This window comes from Phyllostomus hastatus, unplaced genomic scaffold (genome assembly GCF_019186645.2).
Source record: "Phyllostomus hastatus isolate PE091 unplaced genomic scaffold, TTU_PhHast_1.1 phas_scaffold_93, whole genome shotgun sequence".
Lineage (NCBI taxonomy): Eukaryota > Metazoa > Chordata > Mammalia > Chiroptera > Phyllostomidae > Phyllostomus > Phyllostomus hastatus.
This window is the reverse complement of record NW_025334042.1, coordinates 23,535,594-23,551,702: the sequence shown is the minus strand read 5'-3', so window position 1 is coordinate 23,551,702 and position 16,109 is coordinate 23,535,594. Positions and strand designations below refer to the sequence as shown.

Here is a 16,109-nt window from a genome sequence, read left to right as displayed (position 1 = left end):
AGAGGAAGAAATAGGTCCGGGGGGAAAGGAGGGCTCAGACCACACAGCAAGTCTGTGGCAAAATGCAGATCAGAGCTGGGGCTTCTGATCCAGCCAGGCTCCTTTCCCTCAGTGAGAAGCAAGGGATCCCCTTGGAGAGGAAAGTGAGAAACCATGGAGTCTGGGTGCCATGTGGGACCTGGGGCCAGGCGGCGCAGGGTGCAGAGTGCCAACTCACGGCTTTCGAAGCGCCACAGTGAGCAGGGCATCAGGCCCCCGCTGGGAGAGCAGGGCCATGGCCTCAACCAACTCCTCCTCCAGCTCATGGACTCCTGTAGGTTCCAGCTCCAGCCCCGGGAAACGGTAGAACTGGGTATCTCGGTCCTGGAAGGTCCAGTCGTGTTTGACTGGGAAGAGGCCCAGGCATGTGGGAGGAGAGGAAATTGAGGCTGTGTGGGTATAGACTGCAATGCCCACCCCTCCTTCCCACAGACGCCTGCTCCCCAGGCCTGCCCAGCCCTGGGTGCCCTGCCCTGGGCTCAGGCTCACCATGGAAAAGGGCACCTTCATCGAGCAGGACCTGGCAGATTCCCACAGCTTGGCTCCGTGAATGGACCCCAAGCCCCAGGGCCAAGATCCCATCCACCAGCTCCCGACCTGAGCAGCACTGCCTACAAGAGTCGAAGGGGACAGGGAAAAGGAAGGAGAGTCAAATGGCAGAAAGGGAGAGGGAGGAACTCTCCATCCGAAAGCCATCTTCCTAGGCTTAGCCCCAGTGCTGCTGGAAGCAGGGCCAGGCCCAGATGCCTGGGACAGAATGAAAGCAAGAGAAAACAGAGCAGATGGGAGAGGAGGCAAGCAAGGCTTCCACTCACCGATAGAGTCTAAGGTGGTACTTTCGGTCTCGGATGAGGTTGGGGCAGGTGGCCAGGAGATGTCGATGCAGCTGCTTCCCAGCCCTGAGCACCCGCTCCGTGGATGCCTGGGGCGGGGGGGGGGGAGAGCATCTGGCTCAGGCCCTGATGCCCAGGCCGTGCTGCCCCCTCCCAGCTCCACCACCAAGCCTGTACCTGCTCCAGGCTCACGCTGAAATCCAGGGACTCCTCGCTGTTGGTGAGTGGCGTCTGAGGGCGAGGGGAAGGGTCCACAGGTCAGGGCCAGGCCTTCAGACCCAGCTCCTGGACCCTCCCCCACCCCCATCTCCCACCCCGGCCCAGTCCCCAACTCCAAACGTGTCCATTTAGCTACTAATTCAATAAAGACGGTCTCCCCCTTATCTGTGGTTTTGCTTTCTGAGGTTTCAGTCACCCATACTCAACTGTGGTCTAAATGGAAAATTCCAGAAATAAACAATTCAAAAGTTTTAAATTGGGCACCATTCTAAGTAGTATGATAAAATCTCCCTGGGATGTGAATCACCCCTTTGTCCAGCATGTCCACACTGTATAAACGCCCCACCGGTCAGTTACTCAGCATCCATCTGGGTCATCAGACCCACTGTTGTGGAACCCCAGAGCTTGTGTTCAAGCAACCTCTATTTTACCTAATAATGACCCCGAAGTGCACCAGTAGTGATGCCAGAGGTTTGGGCATGCCGAAGACTAGCAGTACAGTGCTTCCTTAAGTGAAAAGGGGGTGTGTGTGTGTGTGTGTGTGTGTGTGTGTGTGTGTGTAGGGAAAGCACAGTGTACACAGGATTCAGTCCAGTCCCTGGTGTCAGGCATGGTGGGGGTCTCGGGACATAAGCCCTGAGATAAGAGGGGACAACTGTAAACAAATACTCACTGAGCGCCCCACATGCCCGGCATCACCTCTTCCCCACACTGCTACTGCGTCCCCAGACACCTCAGCACTTCCCCCCACAGAGGAGCAGCCCGAGATCTCACTTCTGCTCACTCAGGCCCCGGTGTGCCCAGGCACACAGGTACACCGCACCTAGGAGAGCACGGGGACCTGAGAGGCCAAGAAGTGAGTGGCTCGGGAGGCCTGGAACACCTGCTCCTGGGCTGGGGCCCCAAGGCCTGATTGAGGAGCCGGGGTCTGCATCTGACCCCGGGATGCTGGGCAACCCTCCTGCCCTGTGCGGGCCTAGGTGCTGCCTGCAAGTTAACATAGACCTTGGAGCCATGCTCCTGGGTTCAAACCCCTCCTCCTCCACTTCCCAGCAGTGTCACTCTAAATATAATTTAACCTCTCCCTGCCTCAGTCTCCTTGTCTATAAGATCTATAAAACACTCCTAATACCCGCTTAGGCTTTTGGAAGTATTACATGAGTTAATGTACAGTGAATGTTCAAAGCACTGCCTGGCATATGGTTGTATGTACATGTTGGCTATTATTAGTCATCTGTGAACAGTCGCAGGGCGGCTGCTCGCTCGAAAGCCCTTTTCCTCTCTGAGATGCTCCTGCTAGTCTATAACCCCGGAAGAGTGAGGAGGGCCTGGAAGTACACGGGACTGGCTCTGGAAGACTGGGCTCATGCAGAAACATGGGTTAACAAGGTCTCCCCCCTTTTGTATTAATCATGCCACCCACCCTATGTGTCCTGGGATGGCGGCCGTGAAAACCTCTCCCGCCCCTGCTCTTCTGCCACCAGAGAACTGAAATGTGTGGACATCTCTGGACAGGATACCCTACCCTGTAAGAGCCCTCCCAAAGTCAGAGCGCTTTACAAAGTGCGAGCACCTCTGTGATTCCCTCTGATCCTGTATTAAACAGGGTCAGATGTGAGCTAGGCGGGGCAGGTCATACTTGTCTTCTTTGATTTATGAGGAAACAAAACTCTTGAGGTGAAGTACTAGGTACCTCAGTCATACACACTGGAGACAGCCAGACAGCCGTGGATCAGCTCCAGTTCCTACCAGAAGTGCTCACATTCTTGGTCTCACTCCACCCACCACACCTGCCGCTTCCGCTTCCTTCCCCCTTCTTCTCACCAGTGTTCTCCTGCCTTCTCATCTGCACTCAGGGCCCTGAAAATGACCTGGCTGGGGAGCTGGGTACGACCAGGCCTGGGGCCTGAACCCTCTTCCCTAGTTCTGGCATCTTCCACCATGTGCCAGGCAGACGCCGGAGGTCTGGCATGCGTAGGCGCCTGGCCCAGTGCTGGACGGAAGTCACTAGGTGTCCCAAGGGTATCCCTGCCTGGGTCATGGGGCCCAGCCTGGTGCCAGACACAGAGCCCTAGAGACTTAGCAACAGGAAATAAGGAGGAGGAGGAGGAGCCAGGGAAGGAGGAACGGCAGGCATGCTCCTCAGCCAGCCCCTGGAACAAACAGTGCTGAGTGCTAATGACTTGTTGTTGTTCGTGTCAAAATGCCCAGGTGGCTCCAGTCCCTGCCCCAACTCCCTTTGGTGCCCACGACCCAGACTCCAGCACACGCTCCCTTCCTGGTATTATTCTGACCCCGAGGGCACATCAGGAGGGGAGGTGCCAGGTCATGTGGCCAGGCTGGTCACCACCCAGATCCCAGATCCACAGGCCTTGCTGAAGCCATTTCCGGCCCTGCCCCAGGAGATGGGTGTGAGGGTCAGAGGCTGGGGGCTCTGGCCTGTACAGCTGAGGAGGGGACCTGAAGGCAGCCCTTTCATTTTGCCAAGGAAAACAGGTACCCAGAGAGATGAAGTAATTTGCACACTGCTTAGAAATGAAAGATCCTTCGAAAAACTGCTACCGAGGCTGACCCTGAAAGTAGGTGTTTGTCTCCTCTTCACACTGGAGAGGAGGCTCAGAGGTTACATAAGCAGCCCCGAGAGTAGGTACATGTGAGCCCCAGGATTCACACTGTGCCCGTCTGGTCCCAAAGCCCATGTTCGGAGCCACTCTGCCCTGCTGTCTCCATGGCAGCTGCCCCACGTTTCCCCCACTGTGCCACGGAAGTTGAGACAGTAGAGGTATTGTGCCCTCAGGAATGTTCCCTGGGCAAGTAAGCTTGGAGAACCCTGGGCAAAACAAAGTTCAATAGGTTTGTTACCATAGTCCCTCTGGGCCCCTACCATGTTGGGGTGGGGGTGCTCTTCAGGGACAGTGGTCAGTGTGTGGGGTCTGGGTGCAAATCCTGCTTCACCCATTACCAGCTGATTCTGTGACCTTGCACTGCTCATTAACCTCTCTGTGCTTTGGTTTCCTCAGCTGTACAGCGGGGTTGGTGGTGAAAGTGCCTATTCTGCAGAGTCAGCACGAGGGGCCGATGAGGTAGTACGAGAGAGCACTGGGAGCAGTGCCTCGCTCTTAGTAACTGCTTAGTAAATGTTAAGTAACTTGATTAATCTTTATTTCATGACGGGCACCTATTACCTGGACACTGCAAGACATGGACCTTGCCTGACCCTGTCCCTAATCTGATGACCCTGAGCGTCAGCTTAGGGATTCTCTATAGCAAAGAAGTAGCAGGTATGAGCCAGGGTGAAGATCCTCGCCCACCACCCCCTCGCACGCCTCCTTAGGAATGACTCAGGGTGGAAGAGGGGTTGTCGCTAGCTCCTGTGGCACCAGCGCCACGGGCCGACCCACCCTCCCTCCGTGGGGCTGACTGTCAGAGCCCCACTGGCAGGGCAGGCACAGAGCGAGACAGTCACATGGGGCCCTGTCTGTCCAGTTCCATTAGGCCATGGCTAGACTCTCAGGCTAGAGCTATGCATGGGGGGACAGGGACAGGATGTATGTGGTGGGGTGATGCTTTGGGGTGTCAGTGTTACCATCTGCAGCAAGAAAAAGTATACCATGAGCTTGGACTCTGCAGCCAAGTTACCTGAGATTGAAGTCCAGCTTTGTCTCTTAGCAGCTGTGCAACTCTGGACCTGTCACTTAGCCTCTCTGTGCCTCTGTTTTCTCATCTCTAAAATGAGATGATGACATTGGCATCTGTCTCACAGGGCTCTTGTGAGGGTATTTGATACAATAAAGGCCGTATGCGTCATAGGTACCCTCATAAGAGTGCCTGGGACATAAGTCCTAGATAACTAGCAGCTGCTCTCATTATTTAGACAGGTTGGATGAGTTAGAGCACAGTGACACCACCCCCACAACAATCACTCAAAGAGAAGCATCCCCAGGTGTCTCTGAGCTCACAGGACCCCCCAGAGGTCATCCAGATCTTGCCCCTGCCTCGAGACCGAACGGTCCCTCCTCCACTGGTTCCCAGACACCAGACAATCTCCTCCCCCCTTCACGTTTTCCAAAGGAGAGGTTCTTCCATTCCATTCCATTCCATTCCATTCCATTCCAGTGTCACCTTTGTCAGAGTTGGCAAGTCCTCTCTGTATCTAACCTCAGGCCTTCCTGGTGTAATCTGCTTTTATTTTCTCTTGTCCTGGTCTAGCAGGAACAGAAAGTGCTCTCTTTAGGCCTCAGGAAGTTGATGGGCTACCCCTTGGGTTTTTGTTTTTTTAATTTTTTTTTTTTTAAGATTTCATTTAGTTATTTTTAGGGAGAGGAGAAGGGAGCGAGAGAGAGAGAGAGAGAGAGAGAAACATCAATGTGTGGTTGCCTCTTGAGAGCCCCCTACTGGGGACCTGGCCTGCAACCCAGGCATGTGCCCTGACTGGGAATTGAACCAGTGACCCTTTGGTTCACAGGCTCGCACTCAACCCACTGAGCCACACCAGCCAGGGCAACCCTCTCAGTTTTCTATGAGGTTTTCCATGAGGTAGGTTTTCTATGAGGTGGGCATGGGCTGCATGACTCCCAGCACTGCCCTCCTGGGACCGAGCACTCTACCCCCTCACAATGTCCACCCTTTACCCTGTGTGTGCACACTCCCTGCCTGGCACTGTCCCTCATGTGAGCTCTTCATGGGTCAAAGGCATCATCCAGAGATGAATGGTCCAGCTTTACAGGTGCCCAGAGTCTCAAATACAGACACAATGGGCTGAAACTACCCCACCTCCATTCCCCAGAGCCGGTCATCAGGAGAGGGTGGGGCCCCTGTCCCAGCCTGAAAACTCTAAGTTCCCTCTGATCAGCGATTCCCACCTGCCCCCCTACCTGGCAGGGGAGAGGCCTTGTTTCTGTGCCTTTGACCCCATTTATACTCCAGTGACCCTCACCCCACCCTTCCGGCCTCCTCAAGCACACCAGGGGTTGGAGGCATCAGGAGACAGGCTGGCGGCCTCCTCTACCCGCTCCCAGACTTTGGGTCCCAGGGGATCTTCCAGTGACCTCATTGTCCTAGCACCTGACCTTTCCTCTGCTCCCCACCTTGCCTCTGCAAGCTGGGAAGGGGACAGGAAATGCACAAGTAATTATAGCCTCAGAGGGAAGGAGGGAGGGAGTGTTCCAGCTCATTGGCTCCCAGCAGCAGCTACTGCCAGTGACCTGGAAGGGGGGGAGCTAGGCCCAGAAGTGACCAGCTCCCTTGTCCCCTCCAGGGCCCCATCATGAGCACCCCGGCCCAAGAGGCCCCTTATCTGGAAGACACTGGGAGGGAGGGCTTGGGGGACTGTCTCCTGGAGTCCTCTCTCAATTCTGATTGCAAGATGACCCCCCCATATTGGTGGGCCTCCGTTTTCTCTACTCAGCCTCAGGTTTTGGTAACTATAAATGGCGGCTGAGAGAGGCAGGAGGAAGGAGGCAGAAGGTGCTGGTCATTGTACTCAGTGGGGCTTGCCTGTAAGAGATAAGCTCTCCCAAGTCTGTCACCTGTTCCTGCTTCTCCTCCACTTCTCCCCCCCCCCCCCAGTATCCAAGTGCCCTCCCAGTACACCCACACACAGGTAGGCACACACACTGTATCTCAGGTGAAGTCACTCTGTCAAGTCTGGGTGGTTGAGGAGAGCTTCTCTGCCGATTTGAATGCTGCAACCATTACCCCCCACCCCCGCCCGGCTCTCTCCTTCACCCTTGCAGCTCCGAGCTGTTCTCCACTGGCAGGCGGGGCTCCGGTCATCTCAGATCCTCTAAACTTCTCAGAATCCTTCCCTGCCCCACCCCAAAGCCAAATGCCAAGCAGTGTTCACATGACCACCTCACCCCAAAATCAAAAGGCAGAACTGGTGCAGCTCAGTCGCTCACTAAGAGAATGTTGCCACGGTGATGTGTGGAGAATGGTAACCAAGCATACCTCACCCCTGACTTGACCTGGTCCCCAGTATTTCACTCATGCCTCCCACCCCCACCTAGAGAGCACACAAGCACCTAGCCCAAGGCACACAGAGGTGATGGATAAATGGCAAATCCCTTGCTTCTTCCCTCCATGTTAAATGGGGGCTCTTGGACACCACACACACAGACGCACTTGAGGCAGCTGCGTGAGCCACCCACGCACGCCGAGGCTAAGCTGCCTGACCCACTGTCCATCCGGTGGTACGCCCCACAGCCCCAGAGCAAGCTGGGCCGCCTCCAGCATGCTTGTGCTCCCAATCCACACACCCCCACACACACGTCGCCAGCCCTGGTCCCTAGCCTGGGGGGGGTGATGGGCACTCACCCAGCGAAGTCCTTGGATGCGGCTGGGGCGCTGGTGCTCAAGAAGCAACTGGTAGGAGCAGCTTCGGGGCCGGTGCATCCTCCTTAGCACCATGTTGAGCAGCGTCCCGTCTGGCACGACGTCCGGAAGGCCTCCCACCTGTGGTGCTCCCAGAGCGGGACTGTCCTCCACAGTCAGGTCCACCTGCCAGCGGCTCTCACCTGGCCAGCCAACCTGTGAGGAAGGGAGGAAAGCGGCCAGCCATGGGGCTGAGGCAGCTGGACCAGGGCACAACTCCCCCAGGCAGCACCACTTCCTTAGAATCCTCCGCACTGAGCAGGCGGAGGTGCTGCAACCCTGCCAGGAGCTGGGGGAGGGACAGGAAGACCTTCGCTGGGGCCTGCCGGTCTGGCGCACTTAGGGGTCTCCCGCTGGCTGGCGGGAGATCGGCCCTCCTTCCCGGTCTTCTTTGAACTTCTGCCCCACCCTGCTGCCCTAGTCCCTGCAGGGATATCCACCACCTCCAGTTTGAGGCTATAGACTCACTGGATCCCCCAGAAATGCAGCTTCAGCTCAAACCCTTCTCCCCTCCTCCCTCACCCCTGACCAATCCTCAACCCTCTCTCTCCAACCCAAAATCCCCATCGGGTCCGCTTCCTCTCCTCGCCCCTGGCCCCACCTTACCCACCTTCATGTTCCTTCTCAAGCTCGCCCAGCCGTGCAGGCTCTAGCAAAAGGCTGGGGAGACCCCCAGCGAGTCCTGGCCAGCTCGGAGAGGAGGATCCTGGAGGGGAGCGGGCTCTAAGTCCCAGGCGCAGTGACCAGGGCCAATTTCTAGCTCGACCGCCTGCCAGAGCAGCCAGAGGCAAGGCTGGGAGGAAAGGCTCCTCTTGGGTGGGTAGAGGGCTGAGGGGTTGGGGGGGATCCCCCCTCAGCGACAGGAGCCCCGAACCTCCGCCTCCGTCCCAGACGAAAGAGCCAGCTGGCACAGGGCACTGAAGCGAGGCTGCAGCTGGCACCGGTCCGGGAGGGAGCTGTCACACCCCCTGCACTGCCCGCCCCCTTCCCCTCCCTGACTGGCCCAGGGGGCGGAGAGGAGGCTCCCCGCCTTACAGTCCGGAGGGTGTAGGGGATGGGGCGTCACGGGCTGGAGGGGAGACCGGACTCTCGGGTATGCAGAGCGGGCAGGAGCCACAGCCCTGAGGAACCCCAGTGGGGAGGAGCGGCCTGGGGGGTGTACCGAGGCCGCGGGGTGTGTGCCGAGGCCGCTAGGCCCAGGTGACCGGGTAGGGGCGGTGAGTGGCTGCACCGGCCGCCACGTGGCCTGGAAGAGAAATGCAAACAAGGAAACCGGGGGGAAGGAGGAGGGGGTGAGTCATTGTGGCCCCACCCGGGAGGGAAATCCGGGCTGGGGCCGCTTCCCGCGCTTCCCGGCCTGGGCGTCCAACCTCCTGTTTCGGTTCAGGGTCTCGAACAGCCCAGGAGAGGGATTCGGCTGCTTTCCGGTGGGGAAGCCCGCTGCCCAGCCTCCCACCGCTGCGCTCCCATAATCACACAACAGGCCCCCACTCCCCGCCCTACGAGCACACTCGGGGCGGGCGCGGTTGGGAAAGTTGAGGCTGGAGAAGAAGGAATGCGCCTTGGGATGGATGAAGCTGTGGCTGAGCTTCAAGAAACGAGGGGGTTTTTGAGAGCTACGCCCCCGCCCCACCCCCACCGCGCTCCCCGGCGGCTGTGTGGGTGGAAGCCCAGACGGCAGAGTCCTGTGCAGGCTCTGTACCAAGGAGTGTCCCCTCCTTGGGCCTCAGTTTCCACCACCGTCCTCTTTGCCTCACTTCTGCTTCTGACAGCGTGGAGAGACAGAGGCTCTGCGACTGCGACTGCGACTCGACTCCCGCAGCGCCGGGTAATTGCTCCGCAAGTTAATGAGGGTTGTAGAAAGAGGCGCACGCCCCGCCCCGGGCTTTCTAGGACTCGCTCCCTTTCGGCCCCATCTGTGTCGTTTTCCCTGTGCTGCTGCGCCTGCCTGGACTGGGGGAAAGCACATCTCTAACGACCCTTCCCCTAGCTCCGGGACGCGGAGCCCCTGTCTTCCACCGATGACTGTTTTCTTGGAGCTGGGGTGGAGCTGCTTGTTTTCTGATTAAAATCCCAGTTTTATTGTGTATTAGAAAATCTTCCCAGGAGCTTATCAAAGTGCAAATTCCATCCCCCAAATACAGATTCAATCCTACTGGTATGAAATGGAAAATCTGTATTTTGAATAAATGCCCCCAGGTTCTCTGCTGTGTCCACACTTCGAGAAACCACAGTGGAGTTTTAAATGCCCCTCAGGGAAAGAGGGGGACCTGTGGATGAATCTGGCCCCAAGCCCAAAACCACCTATCCCAGTTCTGGGAATCTGGAAGAAGGAAAAACAGCTTGGATATTGGCAGGAAGGGATAACAGGCTGGGGTCACAGGTGTGCTTGGAGACGGGTGTTCAGGAGGAGTTTGGTGTGGAGGTAGGGAGTGAGTTGAAGTTTCAGGTTGCGGTGGGTGGCCAGTGACCTGGTCTAGAAGCTCTCGCAAGGGAGCTTCCAGAGATTCTCAGTGGAGTCTGGACACCATGCACGCTGCCCCTACTTGGGGCGTGTGGGAAAGGAGCTGGGGAGTGAGGCAGGACGTCCACTTCTCTAGACTCCGAGGCAGGCCGCAGCAGCCTGTGAGTGCCTGGCACGGTTCCACATGCTTCACATGTGCGCAATCTCTGCCACCACTCTGTGAAGCAGTACTGCTGTTATTCCCACTTTGCAGCTGGGGAAACTGAGGCTCCAGTATTAAGTGACTTATCGAGGCCACACAGCTGATATATAATGACACTGAGGCTTACACTCAAGTTGCCTGGCTTCACTTAACCCCGTGCTATGCTGTACTATGTAGACATCACATTTGTGCTTCTAGTCTGCACTGTGTGTCTAAGAGAGGAAGCGGAGGAAAGGGGCGGGGAGAGGCGGATGCAGGGCTTAAAGACAGTCATTCAAATCGGTGAAAATGAAAGTGTCCCAAACCCACTTCTCCCCCATCTGTGTGCCCCTCCACACCACTGTTCCCGTGCCCTTTCTTTTTTCGTGTGTCTCTCTCATTCCCTTACCCCCCCCCCCCACAAACTGAGAAGGTGGCCTGGTGATCACCTGTTCACTGGGAGCCAAGGGGGATCGTCGGTGTTGGACCTTCCTCTTGTCCCAGTCCTGTAACCGGCGGCGGCGGGCAGAGCCCTCTGTCACCCACCAAGGCCAATGATGACGGAGCACGTTTTTATGGCTCAGGATTCCTGGGAGGGGACCGGCCCGTGGAATGACTGCTCAGCAGACATTTGATGGCGGCTGCAGCCTGGAGGGGAAGGGGACTAGGTTAGTGTGTCTGAGGAGGACATCCCAAGGCAGACAGTGAGTCATCTTGGGGACAGTCGTGCCGTGCCCTGACGTAGCCTCCACCCCGCTCTGACTATCATGGGACGCCCGGCAGGCACGTCAGACAGATAAATAATAATAACAGCTAACATGTACCAGGCCCTGTCCTTGACAGTTTACATAGGTACAATCCCTGATTTAATCATTATAACAATTCAGAGACAGGTATTATTATTACCTCACTTTACAGATGAGGAAGCTGAAACATGAAAAGGTCAAACGATGTTCCTAAGGTCTCATGGCTAGGAAGATGTGGAGCAGTGAGGGATTCTACCCAAGCACTTAGTCTGTGCTTTACCCCTCTGCAGTCCTGCCTCTCAAATATACCGATAGATCCCACCAAGGGCGGGTGGGGGGAGCCAACATCCAGAATCACTTCCCCCATGCCCGGGGGGCACACAGGCTGCAGAGCCAGAACGGGTGAGGAACAGGCAGATGACGGAAGCTGGAGAGCAGGGCGCCTTGATACAGTCTACCCATACAACCAGCATTTTGCCCGTTTCCTTCAGGCAGGTGTCAGGGGGACTCCAGAGGCTCCCAAAGAATAGCTGAGGAGGGTGAATGGGTAAGGAGGGCTTTTCAGCCCCTGGCTTTGATTCTGGACTGTATTCCTTCCACCCGGCCCTCTTTGATGAGCTCTACACTTGCAGAGCCCACAGCTTCCTGGATCTCCACAGGTCCCTCTCACTAGGCAGGTCTGAAACTCCCTTCCCACTCACCTGCTCCTCCTCCTGCCCTGCCCCTCTCAGCTCCCTACTCTAGGAGCCTCACCACCACCTAGGCAAGGGACCTCATTCCCTCCTCCTCCCATATCCAATCAGCCACCAAGTCTGGTCGATTCAGCTCATGAGTAATCTGTTACAGCCGTGCATTATGCCTCATCCCCATTGCACCTGCTCCAGCCCAGTGATGGCCTCTTCCAGCACTGACCACGTGCAGGGCATTGTGTTTACTGTTTTATAGACATCATCTTTTAGTCCTCAGAACAATCCCTACCTGCAAATGAGGATACTGAGGCTCAGAGAGGTGAAGTAACTTGCCCTAGGTCACACATTGCACCGGGCAGAGCCAGACTCGGGCAGTCCAACCGCAGAGCCCGCATGCCTCATCACTACTTTGCACTGCCTCCCTGGTCACTGCACTCAGACTTGCCTTCCTCGCCCTTCCTAGGTGATGCCACAGAACCTCGGATTCAGTCCACAACATGTGCTGCAAGGAAAGGTACAGCCAGCAACGCTGCTGTACACTAAAGATCTAACTGAGCAGATACGGGCCTTCCATACCGCAGAGTCTAATGGAATTTTCTTTTGTCTCCCTATCACACAAATCTGGTTGGGCCTCCCTACCCAGCACAGCATCTGGCATAAAGCAGGTGCTTAGTGATTATGGGTGGAAATGAAATGAATGGGAACTGTGGGAAGTCAGCTGGTGCCCACTGAGGGTCTACACCCAGGCAGGGTGGAACGGATGGGGGTGGTTTTCAGTTTTGTTTTTAAATATTTTATTTATTTATTTTTTAGAGAGAAGGGAAGGGAGGGAGAAAGAGAGGGAGAGAAACATCAATGTGTGGTTGCCTCCCATGTGTCCCCTGCTGGAAACCTAGCCTGCAACCCAGGCATGTGCCCTCACTGGGAATCAAACCGGCAACCCTTTGGTTCACAGGCCCGCACTCAACCCACTGAGCTATACCAGTCTTAGCTTTCAGTTTTTTCATGGCATTTTATTCCATTTCCCTCCCTCCTTGCTGCTTCTTTGCCTCCACTCTTTTCTCCCTTTGTCTGCTGCTGCAGACTTTGTTCACAGACACGGCTATGTCATTTGAGGTTGATTGGTAGAATGGACAGTGGGAGGTTGGAGGAAGTTTTAACTAACAGGCCGCCAGTGGGCCAGGCTTCCTGCAGAAAGCGCCAGCTTGGAGACCAGAGAGTGTAAGGTCTCTGCCTGGTACCTGGGCCGCTGAAGCCTCAGAGAGCTCCCCTGGGACTCTACCTTGACCGTGTCTGGTTGACATGAAGAGGGACTGAGAAGAGAAGACAGATGCCATCCTGGGGGCTCTACCTTTTGGCTCTGGAAGGCTCAAGGTCCCATGATGCTTGCCCAAGCTCCTTTCCCCCAGAATGGTTCCAGTTCAGTTCTCCCACCTCCTTCCTGCCCATTCCTGGGGTGGGGGCAGAGACCGGGGGCTGGAATGCTGATGGGCACTGAGCCAAACCTCCCTAGGACTGGCAGGTCACAGCCAGTCACTCAGGAGCCACTTGTGACAAGTGGTGGAGCAGGGAAGCAGAGGAGAGGCAGGCTCCTGCCTTCTCCGGGTGGGGTAGGTGAGCAAGCTAGAAGGAGGGTCATGAAGGCTAGACAGGGCCGGGGACCAGTGGGGAGATGACCAAGGCAAGCGCAGGGATCCCACACTTTCCTGGAGGCACATTCTTTGGGCTGGTGCTCAGGCTACCCCGGTGCGAGAGTGGCAAGGAAACAATCATTGAGCAGGCCTGTGGGGGTGGCCACTGGCCACAGGGAAGGAGAGGCAGGGAGAGCCGCAGAGAAGGCAGGAGCTGTGCTAAAGGAAGGGGAACAGGCCTGCCTACCAGGGAAATTTGGTGTTACACGAACAAATGTGCATAAACTAGTAGCTGAAATCTCCCACCAGCTGCTGCGTTTTAAGGTGCGTATGTGTGTGTGTTCCAAATACCCAGGAGACACTGCTTCTGACCTTGAGTGATCCATCTTCTAAAATGGTGGCTCTAGTCTGGCTGTGGCCACTTCTCAGGCTCGGAGTGTCCTTTCCTCTCAGTTCTGCACCCATGCCCCAGCTTCTGGTCTGCACTAGCCTTTCCCCAGCTACACCAGCCCCTGGCCACCACCCACACTACCTCCTCTCCCTTCCCTCTCCCCTTTCCAGCCTTTCCAAACCTGCATCTCAAACACTCCCATCTTCCCACCTATCCTGGGCAGCCTTTGCTCAGGACTCAAAGCATCTGCAGTCTGACCGCATGCTTCAGAGACTTGGCAGGCAGCTACCGGGGCTGGAGAGGGGTCCCAGTAGAGCCCCAGCCCCTGTTCATAGAGGCCCAGTTCTGTCTGGATCCAGAGCACTGCCGAAGAAGGGACACGAACGTGGGTAATCAGGAGAGCAGGCGAGGGGAGAGGCCCCTTCCTAGCATCAGGGCAGACCCTCATCCTGCCCCTAAAGCCCACTCAGGAAGTGCTGGGGCCACAGAGGAAACCAAACATTCAAAGACTTCCAGGCACCAGACCCACTGCCCGTTTCCTCCCTCCAGAGAGGACACTGTAAAAGCTCAGGGAAAGCTGCAAAGATGGGGTCCAGAGAGGCAAGTGGAGAGAAATGGGGTGCAGAGAGGGAAATGGGAAGGAGAGGAAAGTCTGCAGTTGCGAGGTGTCAGTTTTTCCCTCCCTGAGGAGAGGCAGCACCTGCTGCTCAGATGTCAGATGTCCCAGCCCAGGTGTCTGGGAAGTCCTTCCTGCTCTTGGCTGCCCCTCCAAGCAGAGGCCTGGAAAGTCCCGAATGTCCTTTTAATCTCCCCTGAGGCTTCCGTTCTCCCCTGGCCGGCTGGCCGCAGGCTCCTCAGGCCTTAGCCAAAGGTCCTTGCTGGGGCCCGGGGAGCCAGCCAAAGCAGCGGAGACCCCGGCCCGGCTCTTCTTCCCTGAGAGAGCCACAGCTTGTGCCAGGGGTCCCCATATTTCCTTGCCAAATGTCTGAACTCTCCACCACTGAAATCAAATAATTGTCCAGTTATTATGAGCGATCCCTCCTCCGAGAGAGCGTGGGCTCCCGGGGGGAGGAACTAGCCCTGCTTGGCTCCAGGCTCACAAGTTGCATAGTTGGCACCCAGGACACAGAAGGCCCTCGGGAAAAGTTTCTTGAGTTAAATAGGCAAACCAGTCTCCCCTCTTCTACCCCAGGTCCTCTTCAGCTCCCTCATGCCCCCGCCCCCATCTGTCTTTCTTCTTGGTACCTTTCCACACAGTTCTGGACCGATCTCCATGCCTCACTGCCTCCGTCCATCCTCCTCTTCCTCCTGGAAGCACCTCAGATGTGGCCACTTGGACTTCTCTAGGGTGTGACTGTTGGGTCCCACGCCCTGGACTGGGCATAGGTGACAACCTGAACTCTAGTCCCCTTACTTCACCCAGTGCTCTTGCAGCAGGACCAGAGGAGGACCCGTGTCCATTGGTTAAGCTCTGTGGTTAACTTTCTCGTTCAATAAATCACACCCAAACTTCAGATGTAAATGGCAAATATGTACTAATCCCCGTGCCAGGCTTTGCCCTTCAGAAGGAGTTAGTGCCCTCCCCTCCTGCCCTCAGGTATAGTGTTCTCTCACACCCCACTGCACCAGGTGCAAGGCCATGCAGCACTTAATTGCAGACTTCACCTCACCCTTCTCTCTCTCTTTCCCCCCACCCCTCACTCAACAACAAACTCACCGTGAAAGTGAAAAGAGAGTTGGAGTAGGTACCTTGACTGGGGAGCTGAGGTCAGGACGTGCAGGTCGCCAGAGAACACTAGGAGAGGCAGGCAGGCCTGGGCCCCTCCACGCTGCCTCCCAAATGCCACTGCAGCTGTGGTGACACACGCATTTCCCCTCCCCGTGCTGCTTCTCACCCTGCCTCAGATACTCGTTAGGCTCCTGAAGACTGAGACTTGTTGCTTCCACTCAGCATCTTCTCACTTAGCCTCTTCTCACTCAGCATCCTGCCCTCTGTGTGGACTTCCTGGCTGTCAGCGGGGAGGCAGAGGAAGTGGTCTCAGTGAGAAGCCAGGTGCTGAGCAGTTTCACTCTAGCCCTGAAAAGTAAAGACATTCCCTTTTAGGGTCAGAAGGCAGCCACAGCCCTGGGGGGCAGCACTGAGGAGCCAAGGCGACCCTCTGGATCTGAGCCCTGGATTCGGGATGCCTTCCTGCAGCCTGGGCGGCTAGGATGCTCATGATGGGGCCAGGTCCTCCTCCTTCCCTCTAAAACAGTTATTTCTGCTCTGTGGTCTGTAAGCCTGACCTCAGGAGGTTGAATCTGCCGGAGGGGGGCCAAGGTGTGGTGGGGACAGGGGATCCACCTCTGTGTCAGACAGAGCCTCAGGCTGCCTTAAAGAGAGCCCGAGACTTGAACTCCACAGAGCTGGGAGTGCGCAAGGGGACCATGTAAGGTCTGAGGAGAATCCTGTGGAACTCACCACCTGAGTTGATACACAGATTTTAGCTCAACTTTGCAAAGTGAGGTCTCAATTCAGAGGTTGGGGAAGGCTGCCCCCTAGAG

At 56.5% G+C, this 16,109-nt stretch overlaps 1 protein-coding gene across 5 annotated transcripts in view; it reads right to left on the bottom strand.

The window, feature by feature from the left end:
• The window catches only part of RAPGEF3 (Rap guanine nucleotide exchange factor 3), a 29,428-nt gene extending 13,897 nt beyond the window's left edge, over window positions 1-15,531 (bottom strand). The window contains exons 1-8 of one of the 5 annotated variants that reach the window (XM_045829107.1): window positions 15,283-15,531; window positions 10,558-10,756; window positions 8,074-8,169; window positions 7,407-7,619; window positions 1,050-1,103; window positions 855-961; window positions 529-650; window positions 218-386 (exon numbers count right to left, since the gene is read on the bottom strand). In XM_045829107.1, the coding sequence (XP_045685063.1) occupies window positions 218-386; window positions 529-650; window positions 855-961; window positions 1,050-1,103; window positions 7,407-7,619; window positions 8,074-8,079 (671 nt within the window). In that variant the 5' untranslated portion in view covers window positions 8,080-8,169; window positions 10,558-10,756; window positions 15,283-15,531. Of the gene's footprint in view, window positions 1-217; window positions 387-528; window positions 651-854; window positions 962-1,049; window positions 1,104-7,406; window positions 7,620-7,773; window positions 7,979-8,073; window positions 8,477-10,557; window positions 10,757-15,282 lie in introns of those variants that run through there. The other 4 variants (XM_045829109.1, XM_045829110.1, XM_045829106.1 and 1 more) reach the window with 4 other exon arrangements.
• Between the last annotated feature and the right edge of the window lie 578 nt (window positions 15,532-16,109).